Here is a 21,116-nt window from a genome sequence, read left to right as displayed (position 1 = left end):
GAAACGATGTCACGGATGAAGTTCTTTGCAGTCTTTATTAATAAATAATAATATGTAATTGTAAATAAACATGCCGAAACTAAACTTCTCAAAGTTAAAAAGCTCCCCAAACGGTGCTGATTCTGGAAGTTCATCTGGTAAAAAACAAGTGTCACTTTCTCGATTCTTCTCGCCTGCGAAACCTCGGCAACAAAAAGTAGCCACTGATGATGCCGCGGCAGCTTCGTCGAGAAGAGCCAGTGGTGGTGGGCGTGGCACGGGCCCGACGGTGGGGCCGGATGACAGCGGTCGTAGAAATGAAGCAGAGAGGAGTGGACCTCTTGAGGTGATCATCATTAAACTGTAATAATAATTGTAAAATATGTATTTCGATATTTGGGAATGATACAGCGTTCGACTGACCAGCTGACCATGCTGACAGTGAGTAGTGACACGACACTGTTCTTTAAATAAATAATTTAAACTTTATTATTAAAGTTAGGCCTAAATAAATGTAAATATTTTGGTTGGATAACAATATAAATAATAAAAAGTCAGCAGAATTGTTGTAACAACAGTTAGGCCTAGGTTAGGTAGTACTGGTAGTAATTAGTACTTTGTAGTTCTATTAAAACCGTAGACCCAGTGACTGGGGCGCTAGATGCATTTTTTCGAAATTTTGACATCATTATCGGTCAGAACGATCCGAAAATGTCAAAATTTCGAAAAAGGAATCTCCGATAATGTCAAAATTTCGAAAAAAAGAATCTAGCGCCCCAGTCACTGACACTGGGTCTAATAAAACCGGATGATTACAAAGGTGTAGTGTAGGAAATAATTTTGTATTCCTCATCCGACTGTCACTTCTTCACTCATAATGTGTGAACAGCAAAAGTAATGCATTTTTAAATCATTTTTGAGTGAAAAAGTTATGTGAAATATACTCGGATTATTTTGTTATTTACAAATCCATTCTTGTTCTTATCATTCAATTTCCAAGAAGGAAACAAAGCTAACTAAATGAAAACATTTCTTGTCATAGGTGAGCGTAAATTCCCCCTTCAGGAAACGTCTCATCTCACCGGGGGAAACCGGAAAAGAAAGTTTCAAGAGACAGAAAATTCAAGATGGTAAGTTTTAAAAAAAAAGAAAAAAAAAGACACACAAGAGAAGATTACTATAGTCAGGTGGTTTAGTTAGTTGCGATAACGTAACATCGCAACTAGTGGTTAGTCTGCAGGACTTGCAATCACAAGGTTCTAGGCCAAGTTAAAGCCATTGGACCCTTTCGGTAAACAGTGTTTTCCAAGGCCCACACTTTGTGTACCACAACTTCTACATCAAATAACAAACCTGTGAAAATTTAGGCTCAATCGGTCATCGGAGTCGGGAGAAAACAACGGAAAAACCCACCCTTGTTTCCGCGGGTTTCGCCGTGTCATGACATGTGTTTCAAATAAATCCGTAGTTCTCGTTAACGAGAATTTATATTGTTTTGCTGTTATCTCAAAAAGTAAAGCATTTCATGGAATAATATTTCAATAGAAGTCTTTCACCATTGCCTTCTGTAAACCCTGTAAGTTATTTGTAAATCTGTGAACTTTTTTTTTTTTTTCCTGAACCGAAAGGGTCCAATGGCTTTAATAGCTGGAGTTGCATCCCCTTTTAATGCCATTGGACACTTTCGGAACAGAAAAAAAAAAAAAAATCACAGGTTTACAAATAACCTACAGGGTTTATTGAAGGTAATGGTGAAAGACTTCTCTTGAAATACTATTCCATGAAATGCTTTACTTTTTGAGAAAACGGTAAAACAATATAAATTCTCGATATCAAGAATTATGGATTTATTTTAAACACGTGATGACACGGCGAAATGTGCGTAAACAAGGGTGTGTTTTCGCGTTATTTTCTCCCGATTCCGATGACCGATTGAGCCTAAATTTTTTGATTCACGAAGTGTGGGCCTTTGGAAAATACTGTTTACCGAAAATGCCAATGGCTTTAAGGTGATCCCCTTCCAAGGTTGTACCGTAAACTTGGGTGTGATCCATGGCTACAGCGGCAGTTGCAGGTTGAATGGGCTTCTAACTGGCACCCCGAACAAAGATATTGACAAAATAGGGAGATATCGCCAACTTAGGGCTGGATAGTTCAGTTGGTAGGAGCGCCGGTATGTGATCCGGAGGTCATTGGTTCAAGTCCCACTGATAATGTATATTTATTTTTGTTCAACCTCAAATCAGTTTATAATTTTAGAAACTTTTTTTTCACCAGAATCATCATGTCAGCTATCTAGCGATACACTTAAACATCTCAAGCACTTCCAGTCACCAATGCACGCTTCAACATCAACCACAAAGGTGTCATCGAAGAAGACGACTGATAAAAGTGGTGGGGCTAGCAAAAAAACTCTGTCACATACAGCCCCAAGCCCTACCTCAGAACGGGGAAAGAGAAGTCGGCACAACTCTGACCAAAAAACCACAAGGCCTCCACCGAAACGAAGTTCTTCAAAAGGTTACGACAAGCATGATGTTGAAGAAGAGTTTGAAACTGAAAGTATTCCTTCAACGTCAAAAGCTAGCCGCAGCAGCACGACCCAGAAAACAACAAAGGTTCGACCGTTTCAGAAGGAGAAGTTTCAATCCAAACCGGACAAACAGAATGCATCTAGCTCTGGGAGAGCTGAAGTCTCGTCCAAGTTGTCGTCAACCAGACCGGTCAGTGTGAAATACACACCACTGGAGCTGCAGTTTATTGAGATTAAGAGGCAGCACCCAGACACGCTGCTCTTTGTGGAGTGTGGGTACCGGTACAGATTCTTTGGTGAAGATGCTGAGGTAAGTTATACACATGCGCGCAAAACACACGATTATTCTGCGCGCAAAATTAAACACACGACTAATAATCCCCATCTCAATCTTTTGTCTTCCATTGAGTGTTGCTCCAGTTGGAGCTTATAAATCAATTATCTAATCAAGATCAAGATGTACACATGTACATATAGGCTGTTGACGGGGGTTAGATGGGGATTAGCCTTTACACACAAAAAGTGTACAGTTTTTTATTATGATTTATTGTAGACCTAGGGCCAGTTGTCACACGAGGAAACCTTTACTGGCAACTTGGAGGCAACCAACTGCAGTGCATGCTACAGGACAACTTTGGAAGCACATGAGTAACTTTTCAAACAATATCTTACAGGCATGCAACTCGTCCGGGTTTCTGCAGAATTCTGCGTTTTTTTGTGTTTTTTTTACATGAAAAAAAAAAAAAAAAAAAAGGGAAAAAAAGAAAACAACAGTGTACAACTACAATCATGTAAAATAAGCCCAGTAGGACATGCTAACAATGCACCTTCGGGCATAATAAACCTCAACATTTTCTAGGGTACCATTTTGGGTAATATGTCCCGTGGCGTTTTGGCTGCCTCGCTCCGCACTTGCGTTGTGCCTTTGAAAATTTTCCTCTTTTGTTTTTTCAACGGGCAGTTGCATACCTGATCTTAGGATTCCCAAGAATAATATGTGAACATTCAAGTACAGGCGTGGAATTACACGAAGGTTACGGAGGCGATGGCCTCTGTTGCCCCTGGTCTTGGCCTTGGTGCCCATACAAAAGTTTCCCATTGACTTTAAGGTTTTCAAATGGAAATGCCCTTTGCAATATGAAAACGACCTTGCCCTCTCAAAGATGAAATTCCAGGCCTGCAAAGAAATGTTAATAAATTCTCTTCTTCAGGAGATGGCCTGGAACTGGGTTGCCTGTAAATTGCCTCTTGTGTGACATGACCCTAAGAATCCAAGGCCCATGTCACACAAGGCAATTAGAGGCCTGATACTTCACATTGCCTTGGTGCCCTTGAAATGCTCACAGTAGAAATTTACACATTTCCTCATCTAGGGCGCCCTTTGCCAAAGAGAAAATGCCTCAGTGTCCTTGCCCTTTCAAAAACGAAGCAATTAAAATATGCAACCAGAGGCAATCTCCCAGAAGAAAGGGCATTCACATTTGAGTACCCCTCTCTCTCATCACTCCTGGGGAAACCGCTCTTTCTCTCGGTCTGGTCCTTCCCTACGGAACTCACTCCCCATCAAACTTAGAAAGGAAACTTCCTTCAACACGTTCAAGAACCAACTCAAAAGCCACCTCTTCACACAAGCTGCCTCTCCTTCTGTTGAATTTGTTGAATTAGTTCCTTCAGTTGTTAGCTTTGTTAGGGTTCCTGCGCCAGGAGTGTCACCTGTGACAGACATAGCACATTACAAGTTTCCTTGTAATATTATTATTATAATGTTCTTTTTTTAGGGACCGTGAAAGACAATGTTTGCATGCACTGCAGTCGGTTGTCTCCAAGTTGCCTGTAAAAGTTGCCTAGTGTGACAAGACCCTATAGCTTCAGGGGTTATGAGTAATGTGGAAATACCATTGTATCTGCAGTGAATTCCTTTAAGAATAAATAAAGCTTTCTTTGTGCACAAAAGACGCATGCTTTTGTTCCCTTCTTCTTTTGAAAACTGCTGTAACGACAACGAGGGGCGCATAGCAAATGCTCGTCCACTCCATCGTCAGCTCTGGTCAGAGAAGGTTCTCGATTATTAAGGCAGTTTTCTTCACTACTATTTTCTTTAGCCAATGTAGCAGGTTTGGACTTGGCTTGGTGGTGTTTGCCCCTCACAGGGATGAACCTGCTCATTGGTTAAAGCTGTAAGTAATAGATATTAATTATTATTAACTAGTAATTACCCCGCCTAGGCAGTTGCAGGCATTTTCCCATAATTTAAGGCCTCGGCAGTTGCAGGCCAATCTAATTTGCATTGTTGGTAAAGTTATAAAATTACTGGACTCTTACCACAAAATATCAATGTACCTCAGACAATCATGGATCCCAACCCTCACCTTTTGTTTTTACTCTTTCACATGTTGAACTCAATATTTGTACACTGTTTCAAGATTGCTGCCAAAGAGCTGAACATCTTCTGCCATCTGGACCATAACTTCATGGTAGCAAGCATCCCTGTGTACCGTCTCTTTGTCCACACCCGACGGCTGGTTTCTAAGGGTCACAAAGTGGGTGTGGTCAAGCAGACCGAGACCGCAGCTCTGAAGGCTGCTGGGGAGAATAAGGGCGCGCCCTTTGAAAGGAAACTAACTGCGCTGTATACAAAGTCTACGCTGATTGGGGAAGATATCCTTTGATGCAAAGAAACTTGAAAAATTCTGGCTGTAGTCTGTTCCTCGTGTTCAATTTAGTTTTATAACAATAATGCATTGTCATAAAAATCAAGTTTATTCAAGTCAAGGCATTTTGTGGAAGTCTGGTCAAGTCTTAAGTCAAGTTAAGAATAGTATTTTCTTCCCCAAGTCAAGTTAGGCCACAAGTCAATGAAATTGGCGACTCCAATCCAAGTCAGCGACTCGCCGTGAGACAATAACATTGACTACAACAATGAGAACATTCGACCCGACATAACTGTTCACATTCACATAAAATCCTTAATATAATTTGAACACATGTGGACCCTGTCAGTGGCGATCCCGAATGTGAGATGTCGTCGGCCATTGCTCCTACCAACTACCTGTTGTGCTTCAGTGAGTTCACAAAACCTGGAAAAGCAAAAGTCAAAAAGGACCAGTTGGAATTCGGATTAGTGGTGAGTGTTATGTCATAATTGTAAAATGGTCTTACATGTATTTCTATAGACATGCAATAAATGATAAAATGCCTTGTAGTCAGGTAGTAGGCCTCCCATCCATCTCAAAAAGAGTTGGACCTGTGAAAAGGGGGCACAATGATTGCTTACAAGGTGCTATATCAGTCAGTCCATCAACTTAAAACCTGTCTTTAAAGTGTCTCTCTATGTTGAAGTGCATTGAGCATCTTAATTGGTTGATAAGATATCTTATCGCGACTACACTATTGTTATCAATTTCAAATGAGTTAAAAGCAATATAATGCAGTAATTTGTTTTACAGGCCATCCAACCAGCCACTGGTGACATCATCTACGACAGTTTCCATGACAACAGTCACCTTAGTGAGTTAGATACTCGCCTTCAGCATATCCAACCGGTGGAGCTCCTTCTCCCTAGCCTTATGTCCGATAAGACGGAGAAATTTATACGAGACATGGTCTCTAGCAGGTGAGTAGTGATTGAGGTTTGTCTTCTTTAAGCCACTAGCTAGACACATTAGTTAATTGTCGAAGACCAGTCTTCTCACTTGGTGTATCCGGACATACATGTATGCACAAAATAACAAACCTGTGAAAATTTGAGCTCAATTGGTCGCTGAAGTTGCAAGAGAATAATGGAAGAAAAAAACGCCCTTGTTGCACAAGTTGTGTGCTTTCAGATGCTTGATTTTGAAACCTCAAAGTCTAAAACTGAGGTCTCAAAATCAAATTCGTGGAAAAAAGTTCTTTCTCGAAAACTACATTACTTCAGAAGGCGCCGTTTCTCACAATGCTTTATACTATTAACACAGCTCTCCATTACTCGTTACCAAGTAAGTTTTTTTGCTAACAATTATTTTGAGTATGCCTTTGAATGTATGTATTCAAAAAAACTAACATTTCCACATTTCGTTTCAAAAGGAAATTAAAAATTTTTTAAATAAATGAACTGTTTGGGGTTGGGGTGTCGTGGCCGAGCTGTTAGGGGCTCCCAATTCAAGCTCTGATGCTTCTGTTCAGCAGAGTGTGAGTTCGAATCCTGGTCGTGACACTTGTGTCCCTGAGCAAGACACTTAACTATTGGTGCTTCTCTCCACCCAGGGGTAAATGGGTACCTGTTAGGGCAGAGATGGTTCTTGTGATTGATTTAGCCGAGTAGCGCATTTGTTGCACGAGGCTGTTTACTCCCCAGGGAGCTGAGATGGTTTAAGGAGTGAATTAAGGCCCAGTGACCAGGGGTAATATCTTGAAGCGCTTTGAGACACCCGTAGGGAGTGAAAAGGCGCTAGATAATAATAACAATAATAATAATAATAGCATTTATCCTAAAAACTCAATATTATTATTATTGTCAAATCTGAATTTCTCTGTTTTAGCACAACTGATGATGACCGCATCCGCATTGAGAGGATGGAGAATGGGCACTTTGAATACACACAAGCTCTGGAGATCATCTCGGCGTTCTACGGTGAAGGGGATGTGGCATCAGGATCCAAAGAGAAGGCAGCTTCAGGAAAATTGAATCAAGGTAATCGGTTTTTTTTTAAGGCAAGTTTTGTAATAATGTCACAATGATGTGTGTGATATATTTGCTTTGGCCCACTTGGTTACACCCAGCTCATAAATATTAAGTACTGTCTACTTTGCATACAGCTCATGTCAAAGGTCACACCATGACCTGCATTCCCAGGTATAGTTAATAAAACGTTTTTCCAGTTTGGCAGCTCCTTTGCACAGTGTGTGGATTATTGTCTACCATCCCACGCGAAATACACTACAATGTTTGTACATTTTTATTGATGTTGTTGTGCTTATGGATGCTGATGAGAATTAGTGTGTCGTCTGCAGACGGGACATGCTATGACCACTCCCATACATGTATATCCTCAAACGCTTGAATAATAACAATATTTAAGTTTTATATAGTGCACGTATATACCAACAAGGTATATTCAAGGAACTGAGTATATACAAACTGTCAGGAAGATAGGTTATTGCAGTGATGGATTCTGAGACCCAATTATGTAGCACCAAGTGTTCAAAAGGTGCCACCGCGCATACAGCAGCAACAGCCAGGAACACGGGGCGAACCTCTTCTCTTTTCGATATGTGCACTGCATGGGTTCTTTCACATGCGTTACACGAGCTCGATGGGTTTACGCTCCATCCAAAGGACGAAGCAATGGTTCAAGTGTCTTGCTTAAGGGCACAAGTGTCGCGACTTGAAGCCAGCTTTATCGTGGTCTCCGCACCAGAATCCCTCCTTAGGACACTGACAATGAATTTTCTCCTTGATTACGGCAGGGAGGAGACTACAAGAGATGATCAACCTACCTGTACCAGTTATCTGCTGTCTGGCAGCTCTACTGGCCTACCTGAAGGAGTTCCAGCTTCATCGTGTACTCAAGATGGCCAGGTATAAAATTGGTGTCACAATCTGACAATCTAAAGTTCTCTAAACGACCTCATTAAGAAATCATGTGTGAGGAGTTGTTCTTTTATTGGAGTGTTACACACAATAGTTGTTGTTTATTGTTATAGTGTTTATATACCAAAGTTATTAATAAAAATAAATTGACTTATACATGTATATAGCACAATTCCAAAGAATGATTATTACATTTCAAATATTTTTCCTGTCACTGGGCCATGAATTCCATTCCTTAAAGCCATTGGACACTTTCGGTACAGAAAAAAAAAAAGGTTCACAGGTTTACAAATAATTTACAGGGTTAACAGAAGGTAATGGTGAAAGACTTCTCTTGAAATAGTATTCCATGAAATGCTTTACTTTTTGAGAAAACGGTAACAATTATCAATTCTCGATAGCGAGAATTACGGATTTATTTTAAACACATGTCATGACACGGCGAAACATGCGGAAACAAGAGTGGGTTTTCCCGTTATTTTCTCCCGACTCCGATGACCGATTGAGCCTACATTTTCACAGGTTTGTTATTTAATATATATAGGTTGGGATACACGAAGTGTGGGACTTGGACAATAATGTTTACTGAAAGTGTCCAATGACTTTAAACCATCTCATCATCAGCTCCCTGGGGAGTACACAACCTGTGGTTGTAAGTTTAATAGTGCACCCAGGTCGAAATTCCAGTTGAACCTAGTTGAACCTAGTTAAACTGGGTCTAACTGGAACTAGTTGAAACCAGTTGATAAACTAGTTAAACACAGTTTAAACCAGTTGGTTTAATATGGAAAATGGACAGAGACCAACTGGTTTATAATTTCAACCTAGTTGAACACAGCTAAACCTAGTCCAAACCAGTTGGTTAATATGGAAAATGGACGAGTTTGGTCACTATCCAGTTGAACCAGTTGACCCCAGTTAACTAGGTTCAACTGGAATTTTGACCTGGGCACCACGCTAAATCAATCACAAGAGACATCTCTGCCCTCACAAGCACCCATTTACCCCTAGTTAAGTATCTTGCTCAAGGACACAAGTGTCATGAACGGGATTCGAACCCACACCCTGATTATACTCGGCAATTGGAACTTGAGTCTTGTACACTGAACCACTAGACCATGATGTGCCAGGTTATTCTCTCTCTCTGCCAAATATGCATGGTCACACCCTTTTGGAGTTAAAGGGAAGGTACACGTTTGGTAGTTACTCAAAACAAATATTAACTTAAAAACTGACTTAGTAACAAGCATTGGAGAGCTGTTGATAGTATAGAACATTGTGGGAAACGACTCCCTCTGAAGTAATGTAGTTTTTGAGAAAGAGATAATTTCTCACTAAAATAACAAAAAGACTTCTAGCTAGAAGTCTTATATTCCTATCTGAAAGCAGAAAAATTCGTCCAACAAGGGTGTTTTTTCTTTCATCATTTTCTCGCAACTTCGAGGACTGATTGAGCCCAAATTTTCACAGGCTTGTTATTTTATGCATATGATGGGATACACAATTACCAAACGTGTACCTTCCCTTTAAAGACAGTGGACGCTAATGGTAATTACTCAAAATAAATATTATCATAAAACCTTTCTTGCTTACGAGTAATAGGGAGAGGTTAGTATAAAACATTCTGAGAAACAGCTCCCTCTGAAGTGACATAGTTTTTAAGAAAGAAGTAATTTTCCACAATTGTGATTTCGAGACTTCATAAATTATTTAGAAACCGAGGTCTCAAAATCGAGCATCTGAAAAGCACACAACTTCGTGTGACCATGGTGCGACAGAGATGTTTTTTTTCTTTAATTTATATCTCGCAACTTCAACGACCGATTGAGCTCAAATTTTCACAGGTTTGTTATTTTATGCATACATGTATGTAGAGATACACCAGCAGTGAAGACTAGTCTTTGACAATTACCAATAGAGTCCAGTCTCTTTTTAAGTGGCTTTGAAGTGAAATGTTTCTCAAAAGTGTTCTTTGCTATCGAAAGCTGCTGTAGGCTTCCAAACAATGAGTTTTTATCTCCATTAATTGTAGTTGTGGTTACCAAAACTATACCTTCCCTTTAAGCCCCTCCCACAATGTTTGACCATTTTTTGCCTCTGTTTTACAGCAATCTGGTGTCCTTCTCGGCAAGATCAAAGTTCATGAAGCTTGATGCGTATGCTCTCCGTAATCTAGAGATCTTCAAGAACCAGGTACAGATGAAAAAATAAGGATTGTTAACTCTTAACCTTTGGGTTGTGGCAAATGAATCATTCATAAAGGAATGGAACGTTATTGTCTTATCTAGTTTCCCTATTATAAATGTGAAACTTAATAAAATGGACACATACACTATTTTTGCAAAACAACGGAAAACAAAATTTGCTTCAAGGGAAGGTACACGTTTGGTAATTGTCAAAGACCAGTCTTCTCACTTCTCAACATATGCATGAAAAAACAAGCCTGTGAAAATGTCATCCATTCAACTGCGCTCTCCACCAATAGGAGTAGAGAAACTGTCTGGGGTATTTATGAATGATTGTTTTGACAAAATTCTCAATTTCCATGACAGACTGATGGCTCAGTGAAGGGTAGTCTCCTCTGGGTGCTAAACCACACAAAGACCAGATTTGGAGGCAGACTCCTGAGAAAATGGTTAGCTACACCGCTGATGTCACTAGGGTAGGTTAACCATGTTAACTACAAATCAAAAGACTCAAACAAAGCTAGACTGAATCAAGCACTCCACCCCGAAATTCTTCAAAATCCAATTTGTGATCTTTCCTTATATATATAGTTCTCATAGCTAGATGTTTGCAAAGGCAGACAAACTATGCACTGGGAGGTTGACATTGAATGAGGTTTATCAATTTGTTTGGGCCAAAGGTTACATGTAGGTGTTCGATGACGAGAAGTCCCCTAAGATGTTATAACTAAGATGTTCTCTACTCTGCAGCAATAGAACAGACCTACTGTAGTTCCCAATGCCAGCAAAGAAGTTTTGTATACACATGGCAATACTGCAAGCATATGCATTGACAACTTTTTTCTTTTACATATTATTTTGTTATCACTTTTTTTTTAATTCAGTGATATTCAGACCCGTCAGGACGCTGTCAAGGAACTGATAGAGTCGGACTGTGAGGCATTGACCCAAGCTAAAGATCTCCTGGCTCGTCTACCCGACCTGGAGAAAGGCATCTGTAGTATTTACCATAAGAAAGTAGGTGTCTATAAAAATGCTTTTTCACAAAATAAAACAAAACATCCCCGCTGTGCAGGGCAGATTAAGAGAGATTTGTGTCTGCTTGTATTTGTGTGCAGCCGTGACCATCTTAAAACTTGTGCGCTTTAGTTTAAGAAATGCGCCAGCCAATTATGTGACCCACCAACTTCAATTCTACCGTGAAATATGCGCGCTCTGCACAATTATGTTATAACGCCCTCTTTTGACGCATATTCCCCGGGCCATGTTTAAAAACTCCTTACCTTATTGCATATTTTGGCCACATGATTCTTGGCCAATCATAGTGGAAAAACTGTCCCAGGTATGAATTAGAGTTTGAACTATCACCTTGAGCTGTTGTGTAATACTTGCTTTGCGATCCCATTCTTATACGCAGTGCTCCTCAGCCGAGTTCTACACTGTAGTCAAGTCACTGAGTAAGCTAGCCCACACCCTGGGATCTCTACAGCAACTGGCTGAAGATCAAATCAAGTCTGAACTTCTCAAGACCATCCTCAGTGAGACCCCATCACTCCTTGAAGATGTTCACGTCTTCTTTCAAGCTATCAATGAGAAGGCTGCGAAGTAAGTTAAAGGTCTGCCTACTAGAACATTCTTGAAGGGAAGGTTTACGATTGATAGATAACCACTCTTACATGTACAATGGGAGACTTTTAGATGGTCCTTTTAACAGTACTGTGCCTGCTCAGGCCTATGCGCACAGTACTGAGCATGCGTGTGCAGTCTCAGAGCTGCAAAAAAGGATCCGCAAAAAGGACCGTTATATGTTTGCTGACGCCAGCGACTCAAAAGTCTCAAATAGCTTACAAAAAACATTGGTGAGAAGCCTACAGCAGCTTGCGATAGTATAAAGCATTTTGAGAAGCATTTCACTTGAAAGTAATGTGGTTACATGTATGTACAGAGATACAGGTACAAGTTATTATGTATGCTCCAAAATTTGTATCTGAGTGAACACTTGTCATCAGATTGTGTATTCCTCTTGGGGTTATCCTTCCTGCGTGGACATGTTATTGCTGCAGAGATGTCTCAAAATGCGACCACCTTTTGAAATGAACTTTTCTGATGTTAGTTTTATTGTATACAATATTGTACGTCTTGATGTGTTTTAATGACAGGGAGGGCAACAAAACCAGTTTATTCTGTGACACATCAACATACCCTGGGGTGGTACGCTGCGAGTCTGACATCACTAAGGTGCTGGGGCAGATTCACGATCACCGCAAGGAAATCAGACGCATCTTAAGGAAACCAACCCTGGAATATGTGACAGTGTCTGGATTGGAGGTGTGTATTAAACTGTAGGCGGCAGTCGACATGCCTTGTAAATTTAGAAGATGATCATTCTCCAGAAGACGATCAGAGCATACTGATCGAAACGTCGAGTTAATCCAACAGTTCTTTTCAGAACCACCCCAACTCATTTAGAGATTGTTATTACATGGTGTTACCGCAAACTCTTCGATAATTTAGAACTGATTATGTAATTCTGAGCGTTTGCACAGTTCCAAGAACAATGGAGTCTTATGCCCAGTTTCATGACTCTGCTTAGCACCAAATTATGCGCAACTGTCACTATTTTCTGCTTAATGTGCAAGCGCTTTATATCTGTTTAAGCAGATAATGCGTGGAGTTAACAGGCGCAATAGCAAAAACTCCCTGCAGCCCATGAAATATGCTTGACGCAACTGCAGACATCATCGGAAGTGCTGATTCTTTGTTGACAGAAGCAGAGCCGTGAAACTGGACCCTGGTAAGCCTGGTGCTATAAAAGTACTTTGGTTGGTGAAAGTCACTAAAAAGTGACATGTTCTACAAACCAACATGGGTTACCAGACCTGTGTGAGATCAGTGTCAGTGCAAAGGGCAGCCAATAACTGCCTTGATTAATTTTGAGGCCTTATGTCAATTTTACAATAAGTTCTTCGGCGATGTGATTGTATTCTGCCAAAACTGGGAAATATCAAAGACTCCATTTTAACATGAACTGATTTGACAGTAAATGAATAATTTTCAACAACCAAAATTCTTTGCTTTTAATACCTCAGTTTCTTATAGAAGTCAAGAACAGCCTTCTAAAAGAAGCACCGAATGACTGGACAAAAATCAGCTCGTAAGTTTCTTGAAAACATATAATAACAATAATAATGTCTTTGTCCCATTGAATTTGATATTATTAGTTTATCACTAAGTGAGTGGATTATGAAATAAAATAGCATTTCTGGGTCCCATGTCCAAACAAGCCCATGCCAGCAGCTGAAGAGTTTGGGACAAAAGACAATGGACACTATTGGTAATTGTCAAAGACTAGTCTTCTCACTTGGTGTATCTCAACATATGAACTCTCAATTGATCGTTAAAGTTGCGAGACAATAATAAAAGAAAAAACCATTCTTGTCACACAAAGTTGTGTGATTTCGAGACCTCAAAATCTAAATCTCTTAAAGGTTTTGAAATCAAATTCGTGGAAAATTACTTCTTTCTTGAAAACGATGTTACTTCAGAGGGAGCTGTTTCTATTGTACTATCAACAGCTCTCCATTCTAGTTACCAAGTAAGTTTTTTATACTAATAATTATTTTGAGTAATTACCAATAGTGTCTAGTGCCTTTAAGCACACTTTACCCTTGGCTTTAAAGGTGGTTTGAAGATGATAAAATCAGTGTTTGCCTCTGTCCATCTTAAAACATGAAAAAAACAATTGTAACAGAATGATTCAACTGGTTCTGTCTTATTTTGTCATAATGTGACAGCTATTAAGTAATACCCCCCTCATCAAAATACATTTTTTTCTTTGAAGCACCAAGCAAGTGACTCGGTTTCACAGTCCATTCATCGTGAAATCCTTCAGGAAGCTTTCCCAGCTAAGAGAGCAACTTACCATCGAATGTCAAAAAGCGTGGCTACAATTCCTGGAGTAAGTTTGACTGACAGAACTTTTGTGCATTTACATTTTTCTTGCTTTTGTCAGACTTTTCTTGAGTTCTAACTTGTGTGATGCTCCATGGCATAATCAGGCACTAGCCTGCCCCAACTCAAGACTGTTTCTTTGCTCATCAAACGGAAAAGATTAAAGCCATTCACATGGTTATCACACATGCAGGGTTCTATATGATTGTGGACACAACGTGTCAGTAGTAATTGAGCCCTTTCCAGTTACAACCACAGACTGACAACTACATGTAGGTTCAACAGAATTTTTGTCACTGGATTGAGCATTTTTTATCTCTCACACTGTCCTCACCTAGGTCTCTATTCCAAGGGGTTCCAGTTGCTTATTTCAAGAACTCAGTCAGGAGTTTTACCGCTTCAGAGCAGGGCCCAATTTCATGGCTCTGCTTACCGCCGAACTCTGCGCTTACGACCGCGATTCCCCGCTTACGTCCAAGCGCCGAATTTCTGCGCTAGCCTTGTAAGCGTAGAATGCCTAGTAACGTGAAGTACGCACGCGCAGAAGCCCAAATTCACCGCTAACCCGTGAAATACGCTTGCCGTAAGCACAGAATTCCCTGCTTCCGTAAGCGCCGATTCTGTGCTTACGGTAAGCAGAGCCATGAAATTGGGCCCAGGGCTGTCTATTTTCCCCAGGGTATATGCCCATTTGCAGGGGTGGATCAGTGAGGTGCCCAGAGGAGAAAAAAATACTGTGCTTACAATTTTTTTGTAACAGGGCTTATAATAAGGGGGTGGTGGGGGGGGGGGCATGGGTGTGCAGAACTCCTTCACATACAACACAATACACAGCCACCACATTACAAGAATTTAAAATTTCAGGGGTTGTTACTTGATTTGTGATTAATGTTATTTAGGATTTGAAACTTTGCATGGTGGAAGTAAGATATAGAAAAGTTTGCGGTAACACCATGTAATAACAATCTCTAAATGAGTTGGGGTGGTTCTGAAAAGAACCGTTGGATTAACTCGACGTTTCGATCAGTATGCTCTGATCGTCTTCTGGAGAGTGCATTCTCCAGAAGACGATCAGAGCATACTGATCGAAACGTCAATTTAATCCAACGGTTCTTTTCAGAACCACCCCAACTCATTGAGAGATTGTTATTACATGGTGTTACCGCAAACTTTTCTATATTAATGTTATTGTCCAAAAATCTCCTTTTCCAGTTCATTTGGTGAGCGTTATCTTGCGTATCGGAAAGCAGTCCAGCATCTAGCCGCATTAGATTGTCTCTTTTCATTGGCTGAACTTGGGAGACAAGATGGTTATTGTAGGTGAGTCATTATTTAGTATTTGAAGAGAGGCAACAATGATGTTTTGTTGTTCCTTGTTTAAAATTGATGCTTTCATTTACTGTTGACATAAAAAAGAAAATATTTGTCTTTCACAGACCTATCTTTTGCGAGAATGGCCTCTCTCAAGTTCACATAGAGGGCGGCAGACATCCGGTTGTCAGCACATTGCTAGGTGAACAGGAGCAGTATGTGCCTAATGGTACTCACATGGAGGCAAGTTTTTAAAAAGTTTGAGCCATTTTTTCAACAATTTATAAAGAGGGGCTCCAAATATAGTTTTGTAATCCACTAATTGGGGGAAACAAGTGTCTAAACTTGCGTTAAAATTGTGTTAAATGTCATTGTGTTTGGTACTCTTCCATCTTAAAGTTGAATTAAAAAGGGCAATAAAGCTGTCATCGTAAAAAAAAAAAAAAACTGTTATTTCTCATCCAGGGTGTAGGAGAACGTTGCATGATCATCACTGGTCCCAATATGGGTGGTAAGAGTAGTTACATCAGACAGGTTGCACTGATTACCATTATGGCTCAACTAGGAAGCTGGGTACCAGCGGAGTCTGCTAAGCTTGGGGTCTTGGATGCCATTTACACAAGGTATGGTGCAATGAAATTGTCGCAACCAACCCCTGATATACAGGGTGGGCATGGGCGAGGGGATAAGAGCACCGAACTCAAGCTCTGGGGCTTCTGTTCAGCAGAGTGTGGGTTCGAACCTCGGTCATGACACTTGTGTCCTTGAGCAAGACACTTAACTATAATTGCTTCTCTCCACCCAGGGGTAAATGGGTACCTGTGAAGGGCAGAGATGGTTCTTGGGATTGATTTAGCCGAGTAGAGCATATTTTTATCCTTTAAGGGAGCTGAGATGGTTTAAGGAATGAATTAAGGCCCAGTGACCAGGGGTAATATTATTGGAAGCGCTTTGAGACGCCCTTTGGGTGTGAAAAGCGCAACATATAAAAACTGGTTATTATTGTTATTATTATTATACCAGTAATTTCCACTTGGAAAATTAAAAGCGGGACTTAGAGATCAAATTGATTTTTTTTTATTAATGTGAGCTATACATTTTAGTGGAGTATTGAGCATGGACTTTGAGTATGAGTACCTGTACTCGACTAGTACTCTAGTACTCAATTACTTAGTACCAAGAAATAGTACTACAATCATGGAAACTCAGTGTCATGTATTAAGAAGTTCTTTCCCTTCGATAAACTTGCAGCCAATGTTTTTGTTATCAACCAACAGGATGGGAGCATCAGACAACATTATCCAGAAGCGAAGTACATTCATGACGGAGTTACAAGAAGCCTCTGATATCCTGAGTCAGGCTACAGATCGTAGTCTCGTCATCTTAGACGAGCTGGGCCGAGGGACGAGCACCCATGACGGAGTAGCGATTGCATTTGCTACGGCAAAATATTTCATTCAAGAGGTATACATAGTTCTTGGTTTGAACAATGAGAATTTACTAGAGCAGGATTCGAACCAACAACCTCTGGATTAACAACCTGACGCTCTGCCAACTGAGCTATCCAGCCCTTTTGGTGGTCCCTCTGTTAGACTTCCAACATACCGCTGCACGGCTCAATAGACCGATCCACTAAGCTCCGCCCCATTGCAGATTGACCAATCACAACGGAACTAAGGTCCGACAAGGTCCGACATGCGTGCGCATATCTTGGCGCGCGCGGCAGAGTTGTGCAGAAAGGCATTGGAGAGCCCCACGTGTTCTTGCTCACATGTGCGTCGTGGGCGGAGCCTACTGGATGGATCTATTGGTAGAGCTCCGGTACATTAATCCAGAGGTCGTAAATTTTTCTTTGTTCAAACCCAAAACTATTTGAAACTGAACCAGTCAATTTTCCTTGTCAGTGATACAAAAATGAAACCAATGTAACTTTTTGTTGTTAAGATCCGCCTGAAGCAAGTGGTTATTGCACTTGGGGTTTGTTTGTCCGTAAGTTATCCTAATTTACTCACATGACGGTGCGCCCTGTGCAGCCTACCCATATAGAGGCCATTTTGTCCAAAAACCCTTCAAAAAAAAACAGTCACATTCTAAACTTGGCACCACACGCCCCAGAGGCAGTTGGGCGCTGAAAGTTATTGTGAAAAATAAAGAAAGATAGACTTGCAAAAAACTGAGAAAATCATATGTAATTTGCAAGTTTTTTTTTTTATGCAAAAAGCTCAAAACCATTCCAATCCCAACAGCACTCGCGTCAACAATCTTTCTCTCATGTAGTCTGTGTCTCTTTAAACCATACATTGTGCTGTCTTCACAGGTGAAGCCCCTGCTGCTCTTTGTAACACACTACCCATCATTGTCGGAACTACAGAGGCTGTTTCCAGACCATGTGGCCAATTATCACATGGCGTTCCTACTTCACGAGAACAAAAAAGGCAAGGAACCAGATTTTTTGTATATATGACAATAGAGTTTCCTTTTATAGCGATGTGATTGCGCTTGTTGAAAACAACTGATGGATCTAGAGTATTTTTGTACAAGAAAACGGGGACAAACTTCTTTAAGATTAGAATTCCTTGAGCCCTTTTCACACTACTCTGTTTTCTGGGGTTGCCCTCGGGTAATAACGGCGGGCCTTTTTATTTCACACTATGATCGATTTACCCCTGGTCCGCCTCAGATCTGCCCCCGGCAAATGGGCATACCTCGGGAAGTACCCACCCTGCATGCCCTGGGGAGTACCCATCCCTTGGGAATACCCATCCCTGCTCTTGTGAGTAGGGGACAAACGGTAAAACCCTTGGGTATTATTGAAACGTGCATCCGGAACCCGTGGAATATAGACACTGTAAAAGTGCGCCTGGGTAACGGTGGGGTCACAAAAAAAGTCCATATGGGCCTCCCTATGCAGGACTGTATTTCAAGGGGATAAGAGATGCAGTGCAAAAAAGAGAAAGACAACCAAAATGTTTATTGCAATAAAAAAAAGATAAACAAATTGTGTGCAACTCATAATTTGAAGTTCAGAGAGACTAACGGATCTAGGGTTATGCTTTTGGTTTTAGAAAAGGACCAGCCTTCTGCACTAGATGTCATTACTTTCTTGTATCAACTGGTACCCGGCGTTGCAGCTAGAAGCTATGGGCTCAACGTTGCTAGACTAGCCGCGGTACAGGATGACATCATCAAAGTAGCTGCCACCAAGTCTCGGGAGCTCGAGAAGATTGTCATGGCAACAAGGTAAAAACAACTTGGGAATTCTGTTACACTAACAATAAAATCGGTGGATTTGGCTCAAATCCTCAGGCGTGTCATAGCTGTAGGGTTTAGTGCATCAGACTCAAGCTCTGGTGGCAAAGTCATAGTGAGGGTTCGAATCCCGTTAATGACACTTCGTGTCTCAGAGTAAGACACTTGTGCATAATTGCATCTTATCAACCAGGGATAAATGGTTACCTGTGAGGACGGGCACGGGGGATGGTTTTTGTTTTTGTAAACAAAAATTATGAATTTTTCTATACCCTTTGCTACTTACTCAGATGTTTAGGTCCAGTCAAACATTAACATTCCTGGACAGTTACAAACATGAGTGCTTTTAGTAAAAACAGGCATAAATTTTCTTAGAAATTATCAATTGTTTTCATTTTTTTCCGGATAAGCAGGAAAGCTCGTTTAACATGGCTTTACTGGGGTTTGAGTCTCGGTTGTTGTTTCTTAGTGTTTGTTTTTAAATCATAAATTGCTTTCAACGTCATTTTGACTCGCGCTGTATTTAGCTAAAATGCTTTACATTTGTTTTGTCTAGAGTTCCGTGGACAGCTTGCAAAATGAGTACCTTAATTAGAATAAAATGCAACTCCTCTTAGGAATTATCAATTTTTTTCATTTTTTTTCTTCTTCTAATAAGCAGGAAAGATTGCAAAATATTTGCGTTTGTTTGTTTTGATAAACCTCACCAGGTCAACTTCTTTTTGACTCACCCAACATACTGTTTTGTATATTTTGATCAACCATTTACATTTGTAGAGCAAACAAATTGTCTCTAAAGAAACTGTGGGGGAACTCGCCAAAGCGAATCAAGGCAGCCATTGGCGACGTCGAGATGTCCCGTTAGTTCTACACAGTGGGCGCCAAGCACTGTCAATCCAGCCCCAGACATCAGGCAGTCATTTAAGGTGAACATGGTGAAGGTGTCCCAAGATACAATGCATCTTGCAGTTTGTGGTTATTTACTTGTGAAGGTTCCAAGAACTAATGATTTCGGTCAAGGACTGTTCACATTGTTGTGTTTGAATCGGGGTCTATAGAAGTTGAAGCCACAGAATGCTGGTTGCTTCTATGGGTGCGTTCGTTTAGCTTCCCTGGGTCTACCCCGCAGTGCTCACCCTGGCAAGAGCTAATCGAACGATCGCACTCGCCCTCTCGTAGTGATGGCATGCACCTCAGGTCACCCCCAAGTGACCCACTCCACAAGCAGGGCACTGGGGGCTGACCCGGTTGAGCCCGTCAAAGCTATTTGAACGTACCGGGGCAGACCGGGGTCGACCCAGGGAAGCTAAACGAACGCACCCCTATATGAGCAAGTTGGGGTGCGCACATTTAGTCCACTACCGACCAGCGGCGTATATGCGCAGTGACACAGTCACTCGAATGACTCATTTGGAAGCCTTGTCAACTATCAGTACACCGGTATTCAACACTCCATTGCCTACCGCGTTTTTTGCCATAGTGTCACTGGTTTCTCTCTGCGCTTCACACATGTTAGCAAGGAAAAGGCTATTGGGAGACGTGAAGAAACCATGGTCATGAGGCTGGTTTCAAATGGTCGACCACTTAAGTCAACCAATGGTCGACCAGCCTGGGCTCGAATCAAAGTAGTAAACCTTTAGAAAACCATGGTGCACACTGTCATTGGAAATTCGTGCCTGATGCAGCAGCCATTTTTTTCTAAACATAAAATATGTTGTACTTTATACTCTAAAGACAGTGGACACTATTGGTAATTGTCGAAGACCAGTCTTCTCACTTGGAGTATCTCAACATATGCATAAAATAAGAAACCTGTGGAAATTTGAGCTCGATTGGTCGTCGGAGTTGCGAGATAACTATGAAATAAAAAAACCAACCTTGTTACACGAAGTTGTGTGCTTTCAGATGCTTGATTTCGAGACCTCAAATTCTAAACTTGAGGTCTCGAAATCAAATTCGTGGAAAATAACTTCTTTCTTGAAAACTACATCACTTCAGAGGGAGCAGTTTCTCCCAATGTTTTATAATATCAACCTCTCCCCATTACTCATTTCAAAGTAAGGTTTTATGCTAATAATTATTTTGAGTAATTACCAATAGTGTACCAATTTATTTTATGTGTAGAGTTTAGATCCTGGCATCGATAGGGCTTTCATGCTTATCTTAACTCAGATAGCCCTGGGTGTCTTATCCTGGACTAGGAATGATTAGGCAGATTCCTCGCGCTTATCTTCACTCCGCCCCGAGTGAGACAATTCTAGTCTTTTACTGAATTGAAACGCTTCTAAATGACTAATGTCAAATAAAAATTATTTTTGTTAAAACCAAAGTATTC

At 40.8% G+C, this 21,116-nt stretch overlaps 1 protein-coding gene across 1 annotated transcript; it reads left to right on the top strand.

Moving 5' to 3' along the window:
* Positions 1–70: 70 nt before the first annotated feature.
* On the top strand, positions 71–19,942 carry LOC117295640 (DNA mismatch repair protein Msh3-like). The gene is made up of 22 exons (XM_033778346.1): positions 71–342; positions 1,045–1,109; positions 2,257–2,822; positions 4,936–5,170; positions 5,497–5,636; positions 5,959–6,125; positions 7,033–7,184; positions 7,961–8,072; positions 10,193–10,277; positions 10,637–10,746; positions 11,155–11,287; positions 11,688–11,875; positions 12,430–12,598; positions 13,360–13,424; positions 14,112–14,228; positions 15,434–15,541; positions 15,658–15,775; positions 15,998–16,155; positions 16,810–16,996; positions 17,850–17,967; positions 18,598–18,772; positions 19,559–19,942. Exons 1-22 carry the CDS (start codon positions 71–73, stop codon positions 19,644–19,646), a joined length of 3,528 nt encoding a protein of 1,175 aa, XP_033634237.1. The 3' UTR covers positions 19,647–19,942.
* Positions 19,943–21,116: the final 1,174 nt, after the last annotated feature.

This window comes from Asterias rubens, chromosome 10, assembly GCF_902459465.1.
Source record: "Asterias rubens chromosome 10, eAstRub1.3, whole genome shotgun sequence".
NCBI lineage: Eukaryota > Metazoa > Echinodermata > Asteroidea > Forcipulatida > Asteriidae > Asterias > Asterias rubens.
The sequence above is the reverse complement of the archived record's forward strand: the minus strand, read 5'-3'. Positions and strand labels throughout refer to the sequence as shown.

Excerpts from the sequence above, each read along its gene's own strand:
- LOC117295640 (XM_033778346.1), top strand. The coding sequence starts at position 71 with ATGCCGAAACTAAACTTCTCAAAGTTAAAAAGCTCCCCAAACGGTGCT. Across the intron at positions 343-1,044 it reads GAGGTGATCATCATTAAACT|GAAACGTCTCATCTCACCGG; the intron begins GTAATAATAATT and ends TTCCCCCTTCAG. Across the intron at positions 10,747-11,154 it reads ACACCGCTGATGTCACTAGG|TGATATTCAGACCCGTCAGG; the intron begins GTAGGTTAACCA and ends TTTTTAATTCAG.